Consider the following 21,910-nt stretch of genomic DNA (forward strand, 5'->3'; position numbering starts at 1 on the left):
TGCACTTGTTACTTCAACATTCTTCCCATGCTGTTGAATGTCCAATGTCTGCTGTCGCCACAGACACAACAAGCCACTGTCAACTCCAAACACAGGGCCAACACGAACTCATGTTATGGGTTACGCAGAGCGGTTAGTATTGTTCTACACCATTAGGATGATCAGATAGATGTCCTAATGCGACACTGGAAAGTACTTGACTTTTATGACAGCGCTCTGTTCGTATCACATCCAAACTAATGGGATCTTTTTAAAAAGCTTACATCAACTCACTCTGCCTGTCCGTTTGTCTGTCTGGTAATAAACAAAAGTTTGTACAAGTTATTTGTCTGTCTGGTAATAAACAAAAGTTTGTACAAGTTATTTGTCTGTCTGGTAATAAAAAAAAGTTTGTACAAGTTATTTGTCTGTCTGGTAATAAAAAAAGAGTTTGTACAAGTTTTTTGTCTGTCTGGTAATAAAAAAAAGTTTGTACAAGTTATTTGTCTGTCTGGTAATAAAAAACAAGTTTGTACAAGTTATTTCTCTCACACCATTCTTGGATCAAGTAAAAACTTTGTACAACTATTCATTGGCATAGACAAGACACGAATCAATAAAAAAATGAGCCAATAAGTCAATTAATATCTGGTAAATAATCATTTTGTTAATCGTTCACTATTCATAGATATAAATATGTAGGGTTTTGTCCCCTTAGATAACTGAACACATTGTTTCCTCACACCCTTTATCGGATCAGGCTGAAACTTTAAACATTTATTTATTGTACATTACAAAATACTAATCAATTAAAAAATAAACCTATTAGTCATTTACGTATTGGTAATTAATATTTTTTTCTTTGATATCGAATAAGAGAAATAACTTCTAGATTATTGAGAGATGTAGTAGTAAGTGCGGAGTTCTTTCCTTTAGATAAGCTTTGTATTTAAAAAAAAATAAATTATATTTTGCTTGTTTTTTTTTCTTAAGAAAAAGTTTTGCTTTAACAATTGCTTCAATAAAGATTCATGGCAAACACAATGTAATGAAAACAGCTAAACATGAAGTTTCAATCTTGTAACAAATTCTACAGAGATGTATTTTTTTTTTAATTTGTGTTTTTTTTAATATCAAGGACCCTAAATTCGCAATGTGTTTTTAAACACACAGAGTTGCATTACAGAGAGCAATTTAAGAAAAACGAAACTGTACGTACTTCGTCGACATCTTGAGATCTCGATGACGTCTTGGAAATCTGCCTGCTTGTCATGGTACCAGCAGCAATGGCGACACGGAATGTGCAGAGCCGTACACTCAGAGAACTCAGCTATTTGTACGAGTTATGTTGTCATATAGGATGCACACACCGTCACACACAAAACAAAGGTATTGAATCGCTAAGTATTGTTCATATTGTGTTCATATTGTGTTCCTATTGTGTTGGCGCCAAAGGATTGTAACGATCTGATTTATGTGCTCACAATGAAATTATTATGCAAAATTTGGTTACCATCAAGTGTAACAGACACTGAACATTGATGCTATAGACTTAACACAAAGAAATAAGACATAGCGGAACTGCTGCTTATTAAATTAATGGGCTAATTCAGTGGTGCATCGAGGGTGCCAGGTGACGGCCTCACCTCCAAATAGTGGACGTAATCCATCTTTTTAAAACCAGTTACTAGACTTGGCAAGAAAACAAGTAATATGTTACTAACTGGCATAAACCTATTTGTTTTCTAACCAGGAGGCTACAGCTGAACATCATAACTAACTTAAAATTTTATAAAATTAATTAAGATTTTGACGTTAAGGATGTTAAGAATTATTTCATTGCTTTAGAATTACTTTTAAAATCTATCATTGTCATTTGGAGGACCTAAATAAAATCCTAACTATACATCTACATTGAACGATATGATTCTTTTTAAAGTTTTGTTGTTAATGAAAAACTAATGTTCAGGTGTTGTTACATAAAAATAACAAATATTGTTAAATTTTAAACTTGATAAACTCAAGTAACTCAGAAAGCAAGCTTTATTAATTAGTTTCCGAAGTTCACATATCCGATAATTAAATAGATACAAACTATAAGAAAAACACTTGAAATAAACCAGCACTATCAAGAAATTTCCTTTTCTAAGCAAGGTTGTCATGGGACTAGAATACTCGCACAAACTCTCCCTATGAAAGCGCTACAGCCAGCTAACATCTAGCCAGTGGATATCACTAATAAATATTTCAAATATCTCAGTCAGAACACGAAGCAATATAATATTCCAAACACGATTCCAATTCAATGTTGTTTTTCAATGCTTCTGGCTACTCCGGGATAATGTCGGGAGTATTGAATGTCATGTCCAGCGTATATTTTACCTGTCATTTACAGACCGACGCCAAGAAGCAAGCGTCTCTCATTTCTTTCTCTCTCTCTCTCTCCCTCTCTCTCTCTTGTTTTCATACACCTTTCTCACCTTCTATCATTCTCACACCATTTCCACCTCACCTTTCATGCATTAAGCCTGTCGACTCTATTACCCCGGAAACCTCATCCTTTAGCCGCCCTAGATTCAACCTTGGCATTAAGATTCTATTGTCTGCGCCCTCCCCCCTCCATTTCTCTCCCCTATACACACTGCTTCGTCCTGGAAGCCAGGCTTCCACCTGATAATTCAATGGTACTTCTAAGACTTTCACCTCTAGGCCATTCAAGTCAATAGATCCATAATCTCATACTGTAACGTTATAGATTCTGTAGAGCTCATTGGACGAACCACCGTTACAGTTTACAAGGCAAGAATCGAACATCTTTAATTAATAACCAGAGTTCTGAATGATGTTTTAAATTGTGTATTAAATGTGTATTTGGTTTAAACTCAATCAAATCGTTGCACACCTGACAATCCGGCCGGAAATGGCAGAGGCGGAGTAAAACTTATACGGTTATAACATACTAGTTAATTCTAAGTTGTAATGATATAGATTCTTATGGCGCGGTTAGGAATTAATTATTTGTTTCTGAAATAGGGGAAGTTTTGACTTAAAGACAATGATGTGACTAGAAAAAACAAGAATAGGATTTTAAGCAGAGCCAAATATCAGCCGATGTCAACAGACTACTTCCAGGACGCCTTAGAGATAGGAAGCCTTTTATGAACATATAGAGTTAGCTGACATTCGACGGTTCTATTAAACTTCTTGTTCAGCGTCGAGTAGCTTCTATTAATTGTTCGCCTTTCGCCGGTGTTATTGGATTACCTTGAGGGTTACCTCCGTTTGGTGTATCTGAATTAGATACTGCGGAAGCGACTAAACATTATGTAAAGAAGAATGGTTCTATGGGGTTATATAATACATGAATAAAAGGGAAGCAATTAGCAAACGTTTTATATTTGACATATTTATATATCCCTTTATGGAACATGACACCAACAATAGATTCAATGAAATAGCAATAAAACAAGAATCCTTGTGAAAATGGTCCATAGCCTCCGTGCTACCCGTCCGCTTGCGTCTGTTGATTGACTGAATTCCATGTACGGTATTAATACATTTAGAATATGATTGGTGTTATTGGCCGTTGTTGAATTATTATTAGAAACGATTTTTTTGGGATTCATACTAATTCCATCATAATTATCCTCATCATTATTATAATCATTATCATCATCTTTATCATTATCATTATCATAATCATTATCATTATAATCTTAGTCGTCAGCATCATCATCACCATCATTAGCATTATAATCTTGATCATTATTGAAATCATTACCATTATTATTATTATCATTATCATTACTATTATTATTACTTTCTTCCTTTAAAGGAGACGGCGGACTAAAGAGACACGTTTTCTAGACACTGTCATCAAATATACATTTGTCTTTAGTACCAAGACCTGTGTGGTCACTGCTGTAACTGTTCATGCCTGCCCACACAAATCTAATCTCGTGGCTAGTGGTTGTGCTAGTCGCACACTGACCAAGAAACTAACGGACATAACTTAAGTGAACGGACGAGGCCCAAGGGAAATCACTCTGATCATTAGCATTGACGAGCCAGTTCTTTCCTTTGGACCTCCACAGCGTACCGAGAGAACCAATCTGTAAAACGTTGTATTTTTTAATAGGACTCTCAGTTAGTAGGTAGTAGGTAAACGTACATACATATAGTCATGGTTAAAGACATCACCCTAATTGAGTTTGGTTAAGATGATAGTTTAAATTAAATGCATAAAAAAACAAGCATTATATCAATTACAAATAATGACCCAAGAAATTTAATATAATATATATATATATATATATATATATATATATATATATATATATATATATATATATATATATATATATATATATATATATATATATATATATATATATATATACAATGCCAATGTCAGTCCACAAGGTAGCAAGATTTAAAGAACTTTTCTGGCCATGATTGGAACCCTATACTGTCAGCGTATTGTCTACTATGACGCAGTGTTGACAGGTTTCCACCATTAGCAAGGTGCTTAAATATATTATTCCTTGCTCCAATCAATGTTGTGACACAGAGCAGTTCTGTAAACTGAAATAGTGAATTCTAAACTGTATTTGTGTTTAGTGAATACCTAGATATACCATCATTCTCGTTGTAAGTACACACAAACACACACACACGCATCATGTAATTAAATTCATAATTTGTTATTTTAAATGGGCAATCAAAATAATTACACATAACTATATCGCCAAATTAAAGAAGCATATATATACACATAAATGGAGCAACATTATTATATGTAAAAATTACTCTTATTACTAATTAAATTAAACATATAACATTGACGCAGAAAGTTATGACATATAGTATGGCCATGTATATAAGTATAAGGCAACTCCGTTCCTGCCCAGCCCCCCCCCCGACCCATTAAAATTTACTTTCGTTGCCTTCCAAACTACGTGTTTTGTTTGTTCTCAGATAGGTTTGCGTCCTAGTCCTAATCTTTTTCAACATAGCAAGCAGGGTTTGAAGACGGGCAGGGTTTGAAGACGAGCAGGGTTTGAAGACGGGCAGGGTTTGAAGACGAGCAGGGTTTGAAGACGGACAGGGTTTGAAGACGAGCAGGGTTTGAAGACGGACAGGGTTTGAAGACGAGCAGGGTTTGAAGACGGACAGGGTTTGAAGACGGGCAGGGTTTGAAGACGGGCAGGGTTTGAAGACGGGCAGGGCTTGAAGACGGGCGGGGCTTGAAGACGAGCAGGGTTTGAAGACGGGCAGGGTTTGAAGACGGGCAGGGCTTGAAGACGGGCAGGGTTTGAAGACGGGCAGGGCTTGAAGACGGACAGGGTTTGAAGACGGGCAGGGTTTAAAGACGGGCAGGGCTTGAAGACGGGCAGGGTTTGAAGACGGGCAGGGTTTGAAGACGGGCAGGGTTTGAAGACGGGCAGGGTTTGAAGACGGGCAGGGCTTGAAGACGGGCAGGGTTTGAAGACGAGCAGGGTTTGAAGACGGGCAGGTTTTGAAGACGGGCAGGGTTTGAAGACGGGCAGGGCTTGAAGACGAGCAGTTTTTGAAGACGGGCAGGGCTTGAAGACGGACAAGGTTTGAAGACGGGCAGGGTTTGAAGACGGGCAGGGTTTGAAGACGGGCAGGGCTTGAAGACGGGCGGGGCTTGAAGACGAGCAGGGTTTGAAGACGGGCAGGGTTTGAAGACGGGCAGGGCTTGAAGACGGGCAGGGTTTGAAGACGGGCAGGGCTTGAAGACGGGCAGGGTTTGAAGACGGGCAGGGTTTAAAGACGGGCAGGGCTTGAAGACGGGCAGGGTTTGAAGACGGGCAGGGTTTGAAGACGGGCAGGGTTTGAAGACGGACAGGGTTTGAAGACGGGCAGGGTTTGAAGACGGACAGGGTTTGAAGACGGGAAGGGTTTAAAGACGGGCAGGGCTTGAAGACGGGCAGGGTTTGAAGACGGGCAGGGTTTGAAGACGGGCAGGGTTTGAAGACGGACAGGGTTTGAAGACGGGCAGGGTTTGAAGACGGACAGGGTTTGAAGACGGGCAGGGCTTGAAAACGGGCAGGGTTTGAAGACGGGCAGAGTTTGAAGACGGACAGGGTTTGAAGACGGGCAGGGTTTGAAGACGGACAGGGTTTGAAGACGGACAGGGCTTGAAGACGGACAGGGTTTGAAGACGGGCAGAGTTTGAAGACGGACAGGGTTTGAAGACGGGCAGAGTTAGAGCGAGGAACCATCATGTTATATAGAAAGCCCTTTTTCCTTTCTTTTTTTTTTGCATATTTCTACCTAAGCAACGTGAAGTATACAAATCGGATGTAAAAATCTTCACAGAGCATCCTGTAATTTAATATTGTCTCCACTAAACCGTATGTCCTATATTTCAATAAAAATCAATATAGTCACTACACTGTACTGAGTTTTTTACAAAGATAACAGCTTTAGAATCTAAGAAATATTAATTCATTATTTTTTGGCAATGATTTTCTACAAACTATTTCGGCACTTAGATCTCTTAGTCGGACAAGTTACCAGATAAATATAACAAGCAAAAAAAAAAAAAATTAAAGGTAGATAAGTCGGGCAAATCAGTTATTCGAAAAAGAAAACGCGATTATCTACCTTTAAACTTTTTTTTTAGCGTCACGATATTTTTCGACCACACATTAACGATGTATAAATAGAGCTATTATTCTATGAGCTATATTAATTCCACTCTGATATTTGTTTTGTAATTAAGATTGTGTGGGAAAAAGGCCTGAAACGTTCCACTGAGAGCTACACACAAGCTTCGTGTTTAACTTTTACATTCCTGAAAGAATACGGGGAGACTTGTAAAAACATTATTGGATATGAAACAAAAAGCATTTCCTTTTTCCTTTTCTAAGCGAGGTTGTACATTGTCAAAGAGAATGGCGTGAGTTTTTTTTAGTCAACAAGCTTTTTGTTATATTTGCATTTCCCTGTTACATGCGGTCAACCTGTGGCGTTGCAAGGATTCACGTAGCATAAAGCAGCTATTCCATTAAGTTTATTTTTAGATGCATATTTGCAGCGCAAGGTCATTGTTGCATGTTGTTGACAAGTAATGACAATGTTGATTAAAAACGAGGACGGTATTTCCGTAAGCTCTAAGAAGTGTTTGGACGATGCTAGATAGGGCAAAATGTAGTACCGGTACTTAAAGACTTACATTCTGAGTTTCGGGAGAGCGACTAGAGTAAAAGAATTTAAATGGACCTATTCACCAATCGTAAACAAACACCATTTAGCCACGTGATTCTCTATCTCTTCTATACAAATTACGTAATAAGCTAAGGCTGTCACGTGACACGTTTTTTTTTTGTTGTTTTATCAATATTATCACGTGGCTAAATGTTGTTAGTTTACGATTGGTGAATGAGGTCCATTGAATTGTATTGTACTTTTAAGTAGTATGTATATTATTAAAATGATTCCTAGTTTCAGAATAAAAGCTTTGTATCTCTTTAAAGAAGTATTTCCGACATAACGAAATTGTTTGAGAATTCAGAAAAAGTCTAATATAAAGTACATGACAAATAATTAGAATAACATGGATACATTGTCTGATCAACTCTATTTCATAACATTAAGACATTGTTAAATCTGGCTCTCCAAACATATATCGTCACACATGGGTAGATCTATAAGAAGCCCGGTTCGACCGCAACTTACTTAATGAAAGATACCAATACATTAAAAAGATAAAAATAAAATGCTTTAGTGGGCAGTCTGAGCTGGCAGAGCGCTTCAAGTCTGGACAAACATTGTATCAATATTCAACTGAGTTATCATGACATGCATTATGGGAAAGAAAAAGAGGTTGGCCGTTGGTCTGGTCACATGACACCGTCGCTAAAGAATAGTGAAGTTTGGCATTGAATCCAGTTATGTTTAATATTCTGTTGTTTTCATTTTGCGCTAACAGTTTATTGTACGGCTAAGAGCAGACAACCAATTAGCTTTCAACAGATCCATCTGAGCCCAAATCATATTCTATATAGCGTTACCAGGACTTAAACTCTCGACCATCGGATTGGCAGATGGGCGCTAACCCCCTCGGCTACATGTACCATAACAAGAAATCACTCCCCCCCACACACACACAAATAGGCACGCACACATCCACATTCTGTTTACATTTTTTGTTTTGTTACTGACGGGCACAAGGATCTATCTTAGTTGTCGTTATGGAAATTAAAAATAACAATTACCAAAAAAAATTCATTTATGTAATTAAAAAGTAAAGTTCCCCTTTCAGATCTTGTGGTCAATAGGGCAGATGATGTAAAGGTTTCTGTGGCTCACGGTTATCGAGGGTGTGGCCAGCACAACGACCAACCGCCTTTACTTTTCCAAACTAATGCCAGGTACTCATTAAAAGCTGGGTGGACCCAGAGGTGCCCAAAGATCCCGAAATAAAAAATCCAGTCTTCACCAGGATTCAAATCCAGGACTACCGGTTCGAAACAAACGCTTTACCGCTCAGCCACTGCGCCTCCATTTATTTAATTAACTGTAACGAACATTAAGTCGAAAACAATCGGAACGATGGATACGAAACAAAAAAAAAAGCCTATTTAATGGAAACTAGAACAATATGGCTTTTAAAAAGTTGTCCATTGTTAAAATCACGATTAACAAGATTCTGTTCTTTTGAATTGTTTCGTTGCATTTTGTGATTGTAAATTTGAAGTTTCTTGACCTAACTGAAACTGATATTTAAAAGAAAAACGGAATAGAAACTGTAACTAAAATAAGAATCAAAGAAAAAGTAAAAGAAAAAAGAAAACATGTAAAGCTGGTTAAAAGGTAATATTTTAAGTTGAATTGCAGTCTAATCGACAACTAAACATCGGATCGAACTACGATGCTGATACTCCAAGCATGAATCAAAATGTAAAAATGAGTTATATTTATACAGTCAAGTAAAAGTATAGCTTTGTATATCAATTGTCTCCTACTAAATAATAGCACCTTGGAATGGAGCATACCAGTGAACCAAAACAAAAACACTTTCAGCTAACGATGTATTAATACGTGTGGTGAGGCAGTAGCCCGTGTCTCATTAGGCCCGTTAAAAACCTGACCAACAGCTGGAGCTTATGTTCTCGTGTGCGTGAGCTTACGTGTATGTAAATGAGCGCGTGTGAGAGCCGGCGTATGTGTCGCTTATATGACACATCTTTTATTAATTGAAATCCACCCTTCATCCTTAGCGCTATACCCCAATCGATTTTGTTCCCGCCACGGGAGGTGACTCAAGGAAAGAGAGATAACAACGAAAAATATGAATTCACAACAAGTTTTCTCAATTACTCCCCCCTTAAGTTGTTTTGTTTAGTCTTATAGACTCTTCAACAAATTGTAAATGAAGGCTATTACATAACGTTTCAAAATTTTCAATTGACTGAACACCGTCGGATGTCTATGAAAAAAAAGGAACTTCGACTATATTATCAGTTTCTTAGATTTTTCAAAATCTTTTTCTAGGGGAAGGAAGGAGCGTATGTCACATCTCAGTTTTGACAGCCAGTGACATGTATTGGTTGTGAAGCACGGGATACACTTATCTTATCTTATCTTATCTTATATAATACAGACGTTACTTCAAAAAAGAAGATGTTTGTTTATGGAGAGTATGATGAACCACGGGAGAATCAAGGGGCCACAGTTGCATTGTGGGTAAAAAATCTCGTTTTGAGAGTTGACCACATGGTCAGAAGTTAGTCGACGCCATGAGTATTGTAGAAGATAGACGTGTTATGTCTCTAGATAAGAAAGCTTTTACTAATTGTGTAGTTGATATTTTTCAGTGGATTAGGAATGATTTCTGTGAAGTATTCCATGTGATTTATTCAATTGATTGATGGCTGAAGTTGCCAATTTATTGTGAACTGGTTATTTATCATAATTAAAATATTGTTTGCTATGTGGAGACTTGATTGATTAATTTTAGTATTTGTTGTGCTGTGCCTATTAGAGTAGACATACTCGACAAAACGCAGTACAATAAATTTGGCATGAAGAGAGATATATAATTAATATTCAACGAACACTTTAATACCAGAAGAGGTATCAACATAATACAAAAAACAATTACACCATTCAAAGAGCTTTACACAGACTCTAGGTGTACAATATGAAATTAAACCATTATAACTTATAACAGGATTCCCGCGGCCTCCTACATTTCCAGGAGCTATCCAGGAGTTTATCTTTTTGGTACATATCGATCCACCTATATCTAGGCGTAGTTTAACAATCTTCTATTCGCAGCTCAAACCAAGAATGACGTCATATTCGGTGACGTCATATCCATTTAGATGAAATTTTTTTTTTAAACAGCCACAATTTACAAAAATAAGTATATTATTAGCATGCTCCACAAAAACGTAAAGTTCCGTTCACTTGTCCTGGTAGATTCTAACTTCAGAGTCCACGTGGAGTTTCTTCGGGTCTCCCGTCTCATACATTTGAAATGGCATGGAACCAATCCATCAGAGAAAAAAGTAGGTCAAGAAACATTGTTCGATCTTTTTGGGGAGGGGAAGGAGGGGAAAATTTCTACACTTTGTGTCGACTTAACGGCGGGCCGGATATGGCCCACGGGCCGTATTTTGGGCATCACTGCTCTAGACCAGTGGATCATATGTAGGAGTCTTGAAACAAGGGAAACATTCTTGCCTGAGGCGGATCAATAGGAGAACGTGTGTCGATGACAAAGTGGTAACATCTTCAGATCAATAAAGTCATGTTTAACTAATGATGTCCAAAACTAACACACAAATACATGCCTCATGAATATTCATTAGCGAGCACGAGACCTGTGCGAGATTGTAAAGGCGTCTTTCTCGTTTCTGGGTTTTGAAGTTAAACGCACGAATATGTGTCCTCATTCTTTTACACTTGTGTTTATTATTTATAAGTGTTGTGTTCATGGTATTGTGTTCATTACATGTGTTGTGTTCATTACGTGTGTTGTGTTCAGGGACGTAGCTAGGAATTTTCCATCATTTGGGGGCTTGACCTCTTTGGGGGCCCTTGCATGTTGCGTAATACTTAATATTTGATGTAAAAAAACATTCATTTGGGGGCCCCTCTAGTGGGGGCCCGTGGGGGATTCTCAAATTCTCCCCCCCCCCTTCCTCCCCCACCCTAGCTACGCCACTGGTTGTGTTGATTAAGTGTGTCATGACATAATGTCACGTGCCTTATGCTTTAACCAAATCTGGAACTTAAGAGCCAACTAAAGTATCCCAACACAAGTTACTAGTAGAACTACATAACCAAAAGGAACAAAAAAATGTTCAAATTTAGCCCCAAAATAAAGAAATGAAACAAAAAATAAAGATGTAAGCATCAAAACAAAGAAAGTAAGTTTGGAAGTAAGCCTCAAAACAAAGAAAGTAAGTTTGGAAGTAAGCCTCAAAACAAAGAAAGTAAGTTTGGAAGTAAGCCTCAAAACAAAGAAAGTAAGTTTGGAAGTAAGCCTCAAAACAAAGAAAGTAAGTTTGGAAGTAAGCCTCAAAACAAAGAAAGTAAGTTTGGAAGTAAGCCTCAAAACAAAGAAAGTAAGTTTGGAAGTAAGCATCAAAACAAAGAAAGTAAGTTTGGAAGTAAGCATCAAAACAAAGAAAGTAAGTTTGGAAGTAAGCCTCAAAACAAAGAAAGTAAGTTTGGAAGTAAGCCTCAAAACAAAGAAAGTAAGTTTGGAAGTAAGCCTCAAAACAAAGAAAGTAAGTTTGGAAGTAAGCCTCAAAACAAAGAAAGTAAGTTTGGAAGTAAGCCTCAAAACAAAGAAAGTAAGTTTGGAAGTAAGCCTCAAAACAAAGAAAGTAAGTTTGGAAGTAAGCCTCAAAACAAAGAAAGTAAGTTTGGAAGTAAGCCTCAAAACAAAGAAAGTAAGTTTGGAAGTAAGCCTCAAAACAAAGAAAGTAAGTTTGGAAGTAAGCATCAAAACAAAGAAAGTAAGTTTGGAAGTAAGCATCAAAACAAAGAAAGTAAGTTTGGAAGTAAGCCTCAAAACAAAGAAAGTAAGTTTGGAAGTAAGCCTCAAAACAAAGAAAGTAAGTTTGGAAGTAAGCCTCAAAACAAAGAAAGTAAGTTTGGAAGTAAGCCTCAAAACAAAGAAAGTAAGTTTGGAAGTAAGCCTCAAAACAAAGAAAGTAAGTTTGGAAGTAAGCCTCAAAACAAAGAAAGTAAGTTTGGAAGTAAGCATCAAAACAAAGAAAGTAAGTTTGGAAGTAAGCCTCAAAACAAAGAAAGTAAGTTTGGAAGTAAGCCTCAAAACAAAGAAAGTAAGTTTGGAAGTAAGCATCAAAACAAAGAAAGTAAGTTTGGAAGTAAGCCTCAAAACAAAGAAAGTAAGTTTGGAAGTAAGCCTCAAAACAAAGAAAGTAAGTTTGGAAGTAAGCATCAAAACAAAGAAAGTAAGTTTGGAAGTAAGCCTCAAAACAAAGAAAGTAAGTTTGGAAGTAAGCATCAAAACAAAGAAAGTAAGTTTGGAAGTAAGCCTCAAAACAAAGAAAGTAAGTTTGGAAGTAAGCCTCAAAACAAAGAAAGTAAGTTTGGAAGTAAGCCTCAAAACAAAGAAAGTAAGTTTGGAAGTAAGCATCAAAACAAAGAAAGTAAGTTTGGAAGTAAGCCTCAAAACAAAGAAAGTAAGTTTGGAAGTAAGCATCAAAACAAAGAAAGTAAGTTTGGAAGTAAGCCTCAAAACAAAGAAAGTAAGTTTGGAAGTAAGCCTCAAAACAAAGAAAGTAAGTTTGGAAGTAAGCCTCAAAACAAAGAAAGTAAGTTTGGAAGTAAGCCTCAAAACAAAGAAAGTAAGTTTGGAAGTAAGCATCAAAACAAAGAAAGTAAGTTTGGAAGTAAGCATCAAAACAAAGAAAGTAAGTTTGGAAGTAAGCATCAAAACAAAGAAAGTAAGTTTGGAAGTAAGCCTCAAAACAAAGAAAGTAAGTTTGGAAGTAAGCCTGAAAACAAAGGGGCGATCGCCCCCCCCCCCACTCGGCCGAACCCCCCCCCTCCCCCCCAAAGGGGGGGGGGCGTACGAACTTTAGTATAGGATTCACACAATTTGTATACGAATTTATTACTTATGTTAAAAATATATACTAATTATTTATACTTCAACCTATTTTTAGATTATTTCGCCCCCCCCCCTCTAGTATGTTGGCCGATTTGGTGGGGTCGGGAGGGGGCGATGGTATCAATCCCGCCCCCCCCCCTTAACTTTCGAGTGGGGGGGGCCGATCCAATTTATTGGTAGAAATCACAGCCTGCTAACAAAATCAATTAAATATTTATATCCTTGTAACTTGTTATTGATATTTTAACCGATCTTTATATTATGTCGTTCCCTGTTTGCCGATTGGTGGGGGGAGGGGACGAATACCTCTTCTGCCCTTCCCACCTAAACCCTTTGAGTGGGGGGGGGCGGTCCGTTTTTATTGAGAAATCATAGTTTATGAACAAAATTAGTTGAATTAATATAAAAATTTTATATTATGTCGCTCCCTTTCTGGTATTTTGGCCGATTCGGTGGGGTGAGGGGGGTGGGGGCGATTGCATGTACTGCCCTCCCCACTCTAGCCCTCTGAGTGCTGGGGGGGCGGTCCTATTTTTGTGGTGAATTATAGTTTGTGAATAAAATTAGTTGAATATCTATATAATATAAACTACGTATTGATATGTGACCCATTGTAAATATGTCGTACCACAATCTAATCTCAAATTGTATCATTAGAAAATTTAAATGAAAAAGGGTTGTACCAGGTGGGAAGGGCGATACATGCTATCGCATTTCCCCCATCGGACAAATCAATACTTTTTCTTTTTGTATTATAGTTAAGAAATAACAAAATTAAAAAAATCTGTCACTAATATAATTTATATATACTATAAATTAAATTCTTATATCCAGTCGCCCCATACCTATTCTTAAATGCCAAATGCAATCTTTAGCAGAAATTAGTAAAGGAGCGAGGATTAATCGTTTTCACTCTACCGCCATTCCCATTTCCAGACAGAGTTTTTGTAATTTCACATGAAGTTATCATAAGTATTTTAAGAAAGACTTTGCATTGGAAAAGTTAGAATTCAAACGAAATTTTTCAGTATAAGAGTCATGATTGAGATGAGTTCTAAACTCAAATAGCATTTTCATAGTCGCCTTTTCCCAACCTTTACTCAATCTGATATTTTTGTAGCTAAATAAATTTGGGACTAAAACTCACAATTTATGCTAGAGTTTTCTTGAATACTATTTATCGAATAAGTTTTTTTTCGGCGGCGATCCTCAAAGCAAAAATCTAAATACGTGGGGTATCCTATCTTTTCAAGGAACAAATCGGTTTTATTTGCAATGTATTATGGGTCTATAAATTCAAATTAGAATATTTTTCAAGTACAACATTATTCGAAAGGTCGTATTTTAATAGTATGAATAATGAGCTTCAGGTCAGGAGAATGCGTTTCTGCAGTGAAGAATGCAAGAAAACGCTTTTGGCGTCGGGGCTTCGCCCCGAACTTCATTTATGGGTAATGAGTTGTAGATGTCAGGAGAATGCGTTTCTGCAATGAAGAATGCAAGAAAACGCTTTTGGCGTCGGGGCTTCGCCCCGAACTCCATTGATGAATAATGAGCTGTACTTGTCAGGAGAATGCGTTTCTGCAGTGAAAAAAGCAAGAAAACGCTTATATTCTCATATTTATATATATATATATATATATATATATATATATATATATATATATATATATATATATATATATATGTGTGTGTGTGTGCGTGTGTGTGTGCGTGTGTGTGTGCGTGTGTGTGTGTGTGCGCGCGCGGGCGCTGTATGCACGTTTATGCGTAGGGTTAGGGTTTACTGGGCGTTAGGGTTAGGGTTTTGAAAAAAATCGCCCCCCCACTCCAAAGTTCTGGATCCGCTAGTGGGTAGAAGGTAACATGGCCGCTAATTGGCAAAAGTTTCACCGGAGCTGGCGAAACTATGAGTTAGCCATTAAATTGTCGGAAGAATCAGAGGAGGTCAGAGTGGCCACTTTTCTAACAATTATAGGAACAAAAACGATGGACATATATAAAGGTCTTGAAATTGAGAAGGGAAAAGAAAGAAAGATGGAAGAAATAGTGAACAAAATTGAAAGTTTTTGCATTGGAAAAACGAATGAAATTTATGAGCGCTTCGTTTTCAATACTCGTGAACAGCAAGAAGATGAGGACATTGAAAAGTACATAACAAATCTGAGAAGACTAGCAAAAACGTGTAGTTTTGAACGCCTGGAAGATAGCTTGATCTGGGACAGAGTAGTTCTTGGTATTAGACATGAATGCCTCAAAATGAAATTGCTACAAGATAGTAGTCTCACATTGGAAAGGTGCAGAGATATTTGCAGAGCATACGAGACCGCCAACAAACAGTTGAGACAAATACAAGCCGACCCTCCAATCATTGAGAAAGTATCAACACCTTCAAGAACAAACATTCAGAAAGGTAAATGCAGGTGTTGTGGAAGAATTCACGAATACATTAAGGAAAAGTGCCCTGCATGGGGTAAAACGTGCCTAGCGTGAAAGGGGAGACATCATTTTGCCTTGATGTGCAAAAAGAAAATTCATCAGGTGTCAGAGGATATGTCGGACGATGAAAGAGGGCTGCATTCGGACACAATAGATAAAATCATGATGATAAATAAATGGTTGATGTCTTTAGAGAAACGCAAAACGAAAAGGATGACAGTAAATGGTCACCGTGTAAGGTTTCAAATGGATAGTGGAGCTGATATAGATACATGAGAGATACGACAATAAAAGTCAGATAGAAAAGGCAACGCAAATATTACTAATGTGGAATAAGACTGAAATGAACCCCTAATGGAAAGCCACTCTAATGACGAGAAATGAGAAAACTAACAAAACATTTAAGATGTTGTACCAAATAATACTTTATTATATTGAACGCGTGCACCTTTGCGCACCATATCAACAGTAAGTTTGGAAGTGAGTATAAAAACCAATAATGTAAGCATCAAAACAAAGGATATAAGCATCAAAACAAAGGATATAAGCATCAAAACAAAGATTGTTAGACTCAAAACAAAGATTGTTAGACTCAAAACAAAAAATTAAGTCTCAAATCAGAGAATGTGGGCCTCAAAATAAAGAAAGTAAGTTTAAACTCAAAGAATGTAAGACTTAAATCAAATAAAGTAAAGTTTAAGCTCATTGAATGTAAGACTTAAATCAAATAAGGTAAGTTTAAACTCAAAGAATGTAAGACTTAAATCAAAGAAAGTAAGTTTAAACTCAAAGAATGTAAGACTTAAATCAAATAAAGTAAGTTTAAACTCATTGAATGTAAGACTTAAATCAAATAAAGTAAGTTTAAACTCATAGAATGTAAGACTTAAATCAAATAAGGTAAGTTTAAACTCAAAGAATGTAAGGCTTAAATCAAAGAAAGTAAGTTTAAACTCAAAGAATGTAAGACTTAAATCAAATAAAGTAAGTTTAAACTCATTGAATGTAAGACTTAAATCAAATAAAGTAAGTTTAAACTCATAGAATGTAAGACTTAAATCAAAGAAAGTAAGTTTAAACTCAAAGAATGTAAGACTTAAATCAAATAAAGTAAGTTTAAACTCAAAGAATGTAAGACTTAAATCAAAGAAAGTAAGTTTAAACTCAAAGAATGTAAGACTTAAATCAAAGAAAGTAAGTTTAAACTCAAAGAATGTAAGACTTAAATAATAAAAAAAGTAAATTTAAACTCAAAAAAATTAAGACTTAAATCAAAGAACATAAGTTGAATGAAAGACTTAAATTTTAAAAAAGTAAGTTTAAACTCAAAGAATGTAAAACTTGAATTAAAAAAAAAAGTAAATTCACACAAACTCAAACAATGTACGACTTAACAAAAAATTAACTCAAAGAATGTAAGACTTTAAAAAAAAGTAAATTTAAACTCAAAGAATGTAAGACTTAAAAAAAAAGTAAATTTAAACTCAAAGAATGTAAGACTTAAAAAAAAAGTAAATTTAAACTCAAAGAATGTAAGACTCCAAACAAAGTAAGAAAGCCAGAAATCACAGAATGGAGACGACACAACCAAGACAGAAAGTCATATTTATTTGTGACAAATAATTAAAGTTTTTAAAAACAAACGTTCGCTGATGGATCGAACCTGCATTACAACCAAATACACACAAAAGGGGCTGCAGTGAGATCTCTTTATTATTGCATTTTTAACGAGGACATTGCGTGACAGACTTTCAAGGATCCAACTAACGTGCTAGACAGTACAACAGCCGGACACAAGACAACGTCATATGACCGCCTGCACACGATGTGTCGGCTCTAGTACCTCGTTAACGAATACATTTGCATAGGAAGGGCAACTGTGACCACACCTGCTGTTGATCAGCTGATTAGTATTTATAAAACCTTTAATGCTCGCTAACACTATAGTGTTTATTGGTAGAACTGTAGATGTCTAATTGGAAGACCAACAATTTACTACTTCTGCTTCCCGACTATCTTTTCATTATTTGTTCTGTACACATTCTGCTCATGTCGATGCTGATGATACCTTCGAAGAGGAATGGCTGCCTGGTCGTGCGGTTTCGCGTTGGACTATCGTTCGGACCTATCGATGGTCCCGGGTTCAAATCCTGCCCACTCCCATCCCACGTCGTTCTACGGGAGGTTTGGACAAGGAAGTAAATTATCGTCAACTCAGAAGGAACATCCAAAACATGTCAGACATTTTACAAACAAACATTTTACAAACAAACAAACATGTCCATTATGGAATCGGGTGTGAATGAAATATTTCTTTCAGAGATATTAAAACTTTTATTTCGATGATTTTAAAAATTAAAATGTAAATGTGTGTGTGTGTGTGTATGTGTGTGTTTCGCTGAAATGTGTGAATAAATACACGAACACACATGTAACAGATCAAATCTAACTTTCATACATACACGACACGTGATTCCTTTCTGACACAATAGTTCTCTTAATACAGGAGCGAAAGTGATCATAGCTAATGCAGAGATCATAGCTAATGCAGAGATCATAGCTAATGCAGAGATCATAGCTAAATCAGAGACCATAGCTAACGCAGAGACCATAGCTAACGCAGAGACCATAGCTAACGCAGAGACCATAGCTAATGCAGAGACCATAGCTAATGCATAGACCGTAGCTAATGCAGAGACCATAGCTAATGCAGAGATCATAGCTAATGCAGAGACCGTAGCTAATGCAGAGACCGTAGCTAATGCAGAGATCATAGCTAATGCAGAGACCGTAGCTAATGCAGAGACCGTAGCTAATGCAGAGATCATAGCTAATGCAGAGATCATAGCTAATGCAGAGACCATAGCTAATGCAGAGATCATAGCTAATGAAGAGATCATAGCTAATGCAGAGACCATAGCTAATGCAGTGACCGTAGCTAATGCAGAGATCATAGCTAATGCAGAGACCATAGCTAATGCATAGACCGTAGCTAATGCGGAGACCATAGCTAATGCAGAGATCATAGCTAATGCAGAGACCGTAGCTAATGCAGAGATCATAGCTAATGCAGAGACCATAGCTAATGCAGAGATCATAGCTAATGCAGAGACCGTAGCTAATGCAGAGATCATAGCTAATGCAGAGACCATAGCTAATGCATAGACCGTAGCTAATGCAGAGATCATAGCTAATGCAGAGACCGTAGCTAATGCAGAGATCATAGCTAATGCAGAGATCATAGCTAATGCAGAGACCATAGCTAATGCATAGACCGTAGCTAATGCAGAGACCATAGCTAATGCATAGACCGTAGCTAATGCAGACCATAGCTAATACTCTGGCATTTTGCTTGTTCAACTTTGAAATTGAAAGCTGTAAGTATCTGTTTAATAAAGGCAAGTTCACTTTGTGGTGCCCAACTTGCTCTGCGGACCAAATAAATGTCATACACCTGTGTCGCGGACCAAATAAATGTCCTACACCTGTGTCGCGTACCAAATAAATGTCCTACACCTGTGTCGCGGACCAAATAAATAATAAATGTCCTACACCTGTGTCGCGGACCAAATAAATGTCCTACACCTAGGTTGCGGACCAAATAAATGTCCTACACCTGTGTCGCGGACCAAATAAATGTCCTACACCTAGGTTGCGGACCAAATAAATGTCCTACACCTGTGTCGCGGACCAAATAAATGTCCTACATTTGTATCCCGGGTCACATCACCGAAAAAGAAGTAGAGCACAAGAATGTTTCCATAGAAAATGAGAGATCCAGCAGTGACACTAGTTAGTGAGATGTCTCAGAAACCAACTTCTAAATATCCAGTTTTTCATAGTCATGACTTAACTTCTGAATGTCCAGTTTTTCATAGTCATGACTTGACTTCTGAGTGTCCAGTTTTTCATAGTCATGACTTAACTTCTGAGAGTTAAATTTAAATGTGAATGTGACTAATTACATTATTTAGATTTGATTCGTTTCCTCACTGTCAAAAGTAGTGCTCACACGAAGTAGTGCTCACACGAAGTAGTGCTTGGGCACATCGAGATCTTCTTTGACGCTGTGAGATTTAGAAGAGATTTCTGAAGACAAGTTGTCTGCATAAGTGGCGTCACTGGGGCCACCCGGTGCGAACCGCCTCCCCCCCCCCCGCCCCCATCACGAAACTGGTAAGTACATCGCTGGAAAAATGAAGCAGGGATGTCATAAAGTCTGCTTCAGCTTTAAAAGTACTTCTAAAGGGAAGCAACTCATTCTTCTAGAGCAGGGGTTCTCAACCTATGGATCGCGACCCCTTTGGGGGTCGATTGGAGATTTGCCAGGGGTCGCCTAAGACCCTCCAAAAAATGGATAGTTATTATCTACTCTTCTATTGCTGTGTGTGTGTGCGGGGAAGGGGGGGTCGCGGCAGAGTGGGGGATTGTAAAAAGGGGTCGCCGAGACTAAAAGGTTGAGAACCGCTGTTCTAGAGCATGAGAATCAATTTAAAATGTCATTGAAATTTTTTTTTGTTTATTTGACCAAATAGGATTAAACCTAAAAAAATAGGGGGAAAAAATTTGCCTTTACTTTTTTTTAACAAGCTGATTGTTGATTATCTACACTTTGTTCCGATATTTCGACGGGCCGGTTAGCACTCTATCACGTGCTGTTTTTCTGACACGCTGGCCGTATTTCGGGTAATCATCGTTTAAAAACAAGTAAAGAAAAATATTTTTTTTTCATTAAAAGAAAAGCTTATGTTCAGCGTAGTTGTATTGATTACTTTTGATCAGTCATGTCATACAATCTGTAATACAACTAGACTAACAATAATAAATAATCAGAACTATTTATACAAATTGTTTTTGTTTTGTGCAATCTTAAGCTTTCTCACTACGCTATGATCCTGACACTTGTCTAGACCAGTTGGAGGGGGGTGGGAGGAGAAAGAGGGGGGATATCTGGATGTTCACTTTTTAAATGCATTTATATAAAAAAAAAAGTGGACTGCCTGAATTCGAACTCAACGGCTAACGCCTCCTTATATAGAAATGCGCACCATCGTGCCAAGGAGGTGCTTGTAAAAATAGATGGTTATATTCAACTTATACCACCACAGTAGTCAAGTACAATTTCTTTCCCTTGTTCGATATACCAAACACAATAATTAATTACCAATAGTTAATTAACTAATAGATTTTTTTTTTAAATGAATTCTTGTTTTGTCAGGTAAAAGAAATTGTCTCAATTTTCAGCTTGGTCCGTGATTGGGAGTAGGGGAAATAACGCGCACCAACTTTTTACCAGACAGACAGAAGAACAGACAGACAGAAGGACTTACATACAGAAGGACAGACAGACAGAAGGACTAAGTTATTGTTTTAAATAAATGTGTTGTTTTTTTTAAAATGGATTTAAGTTTCTTTATAAAGCCAGGGGGCCAGGGGGGTTTCTTGGACTAGCTGTCTGGGGCAACAACACAACGAACGACCCAACAACAAGAGGGTGTTATTTTATTCCTAACAATAATTAGAAGACAGCAAAAATTAGTATATCTTTCTGAGTGATAAGAAACATGTGTTTAAGAGATATGACTGGGTGACGTCATTAAGAAGGGCCAAATTGGGGTGACTCGGTCCGCACTAGGAGGCATTATTATTATCAATGCAAATTATAACCGAAATGTGTCACTTGAGAAAACTTGATTTCAGGGGCAACAGTGTGTATGTGTGTGTGGAGAGAGATATGTCTGACCCTAACACGACGCACGTACTGTGTGACTCATGTAAATTACGCAATATTTTATTCAAACCAAGAGAGGTAATCATACTCAAGCGTACGAACAAAATGAAAGCAGTTACTGCCCCTGTTTATAGGAGCCAAAAAGGTTTTTATAAGCTACAACGGCTGGTTACCCTAACAACTCCGTGGACATCCAGTATATGTAAAACTGTTCAGATTTACGTCATCATGAGGTGATCTCGAATGTAAAACTCGGCAGATGCTTAGTCATCAAATTTTTATTTTACATAATGTAATAACTTAAATAGTCTGTCCGACGCCAAAGGACTTATTAGCGTAAAGAGTGAATGGCAGGCCCTGGTTTTTGGGGTGTGCGGCCGAACAAGACTAAGAGGCTGAAAAAAAGTTAAGAGATAAAAAAAAATCTTGCACAAGTAAGACGACACGGTGGCTGAGTGATTAAGCGCTTGGCATCCGAACCTGGATTCATGGGTTCGAATCTCGGTCAAAACTTGGATTTTGAATTTCGGGATTTTTAGTGGATCCCTGGACACATTGGCGTCATGGGAAATGAAAGGGTAGATAAGCTTTCAAAGGCAGGATCATCTATGGAACAACCAGATTGACCTGTTAAC

The 21,910-nt window shown here is 37.3% G+C and overlaps 1 protein-coding gene across 7 annotated transcripts in view; it reads right to left on the minus strand.

Annotated features, from left to right (window-relative positions):
• The window catches only part of LOC106078874 (dipeptidyl peptidase 4-like), a 172,797-nt gene that overhangs the window by 75,148 nt on the left and 75,739 nt on the right, over positions 1 to 21,910 (minus strand). The window contains exon 1 of one of the 7 annotated variants that reach the window (XM_056013700.1): positions 1,199 to 1,530. The exons of the other annotated variants lie outside the window; for them this stretch is intronic. Within the exon in view, the coding sequence (XP_055869675.1) occupies positions 1,199 to 1,252 (54 nt within the window). The 5' untranslated portion in view covers positions 1,253 to 1,530. Of the gene's footprint in view, positions 1 to 1,198; positions 1,531 to 21,910 lie in introns of those variants that run through there. 7 annotated transcript variants of the gene reach the window in all.

This window comes from Biomphalaria glabrata, chromosome 16 (assembly GCF_947242115.1).
Source record: "Biomphalaria glabrata chromosome 16, xgBioGlab47.1, whole genome shotgun sequence".
In the NCBI taxonomy this organism is placed as follows: Eukaryota; Metazoa; Mollusca; class Gastropoda; family Planorbidae; genus Biomphalaria; species Biomphalaria glabrata.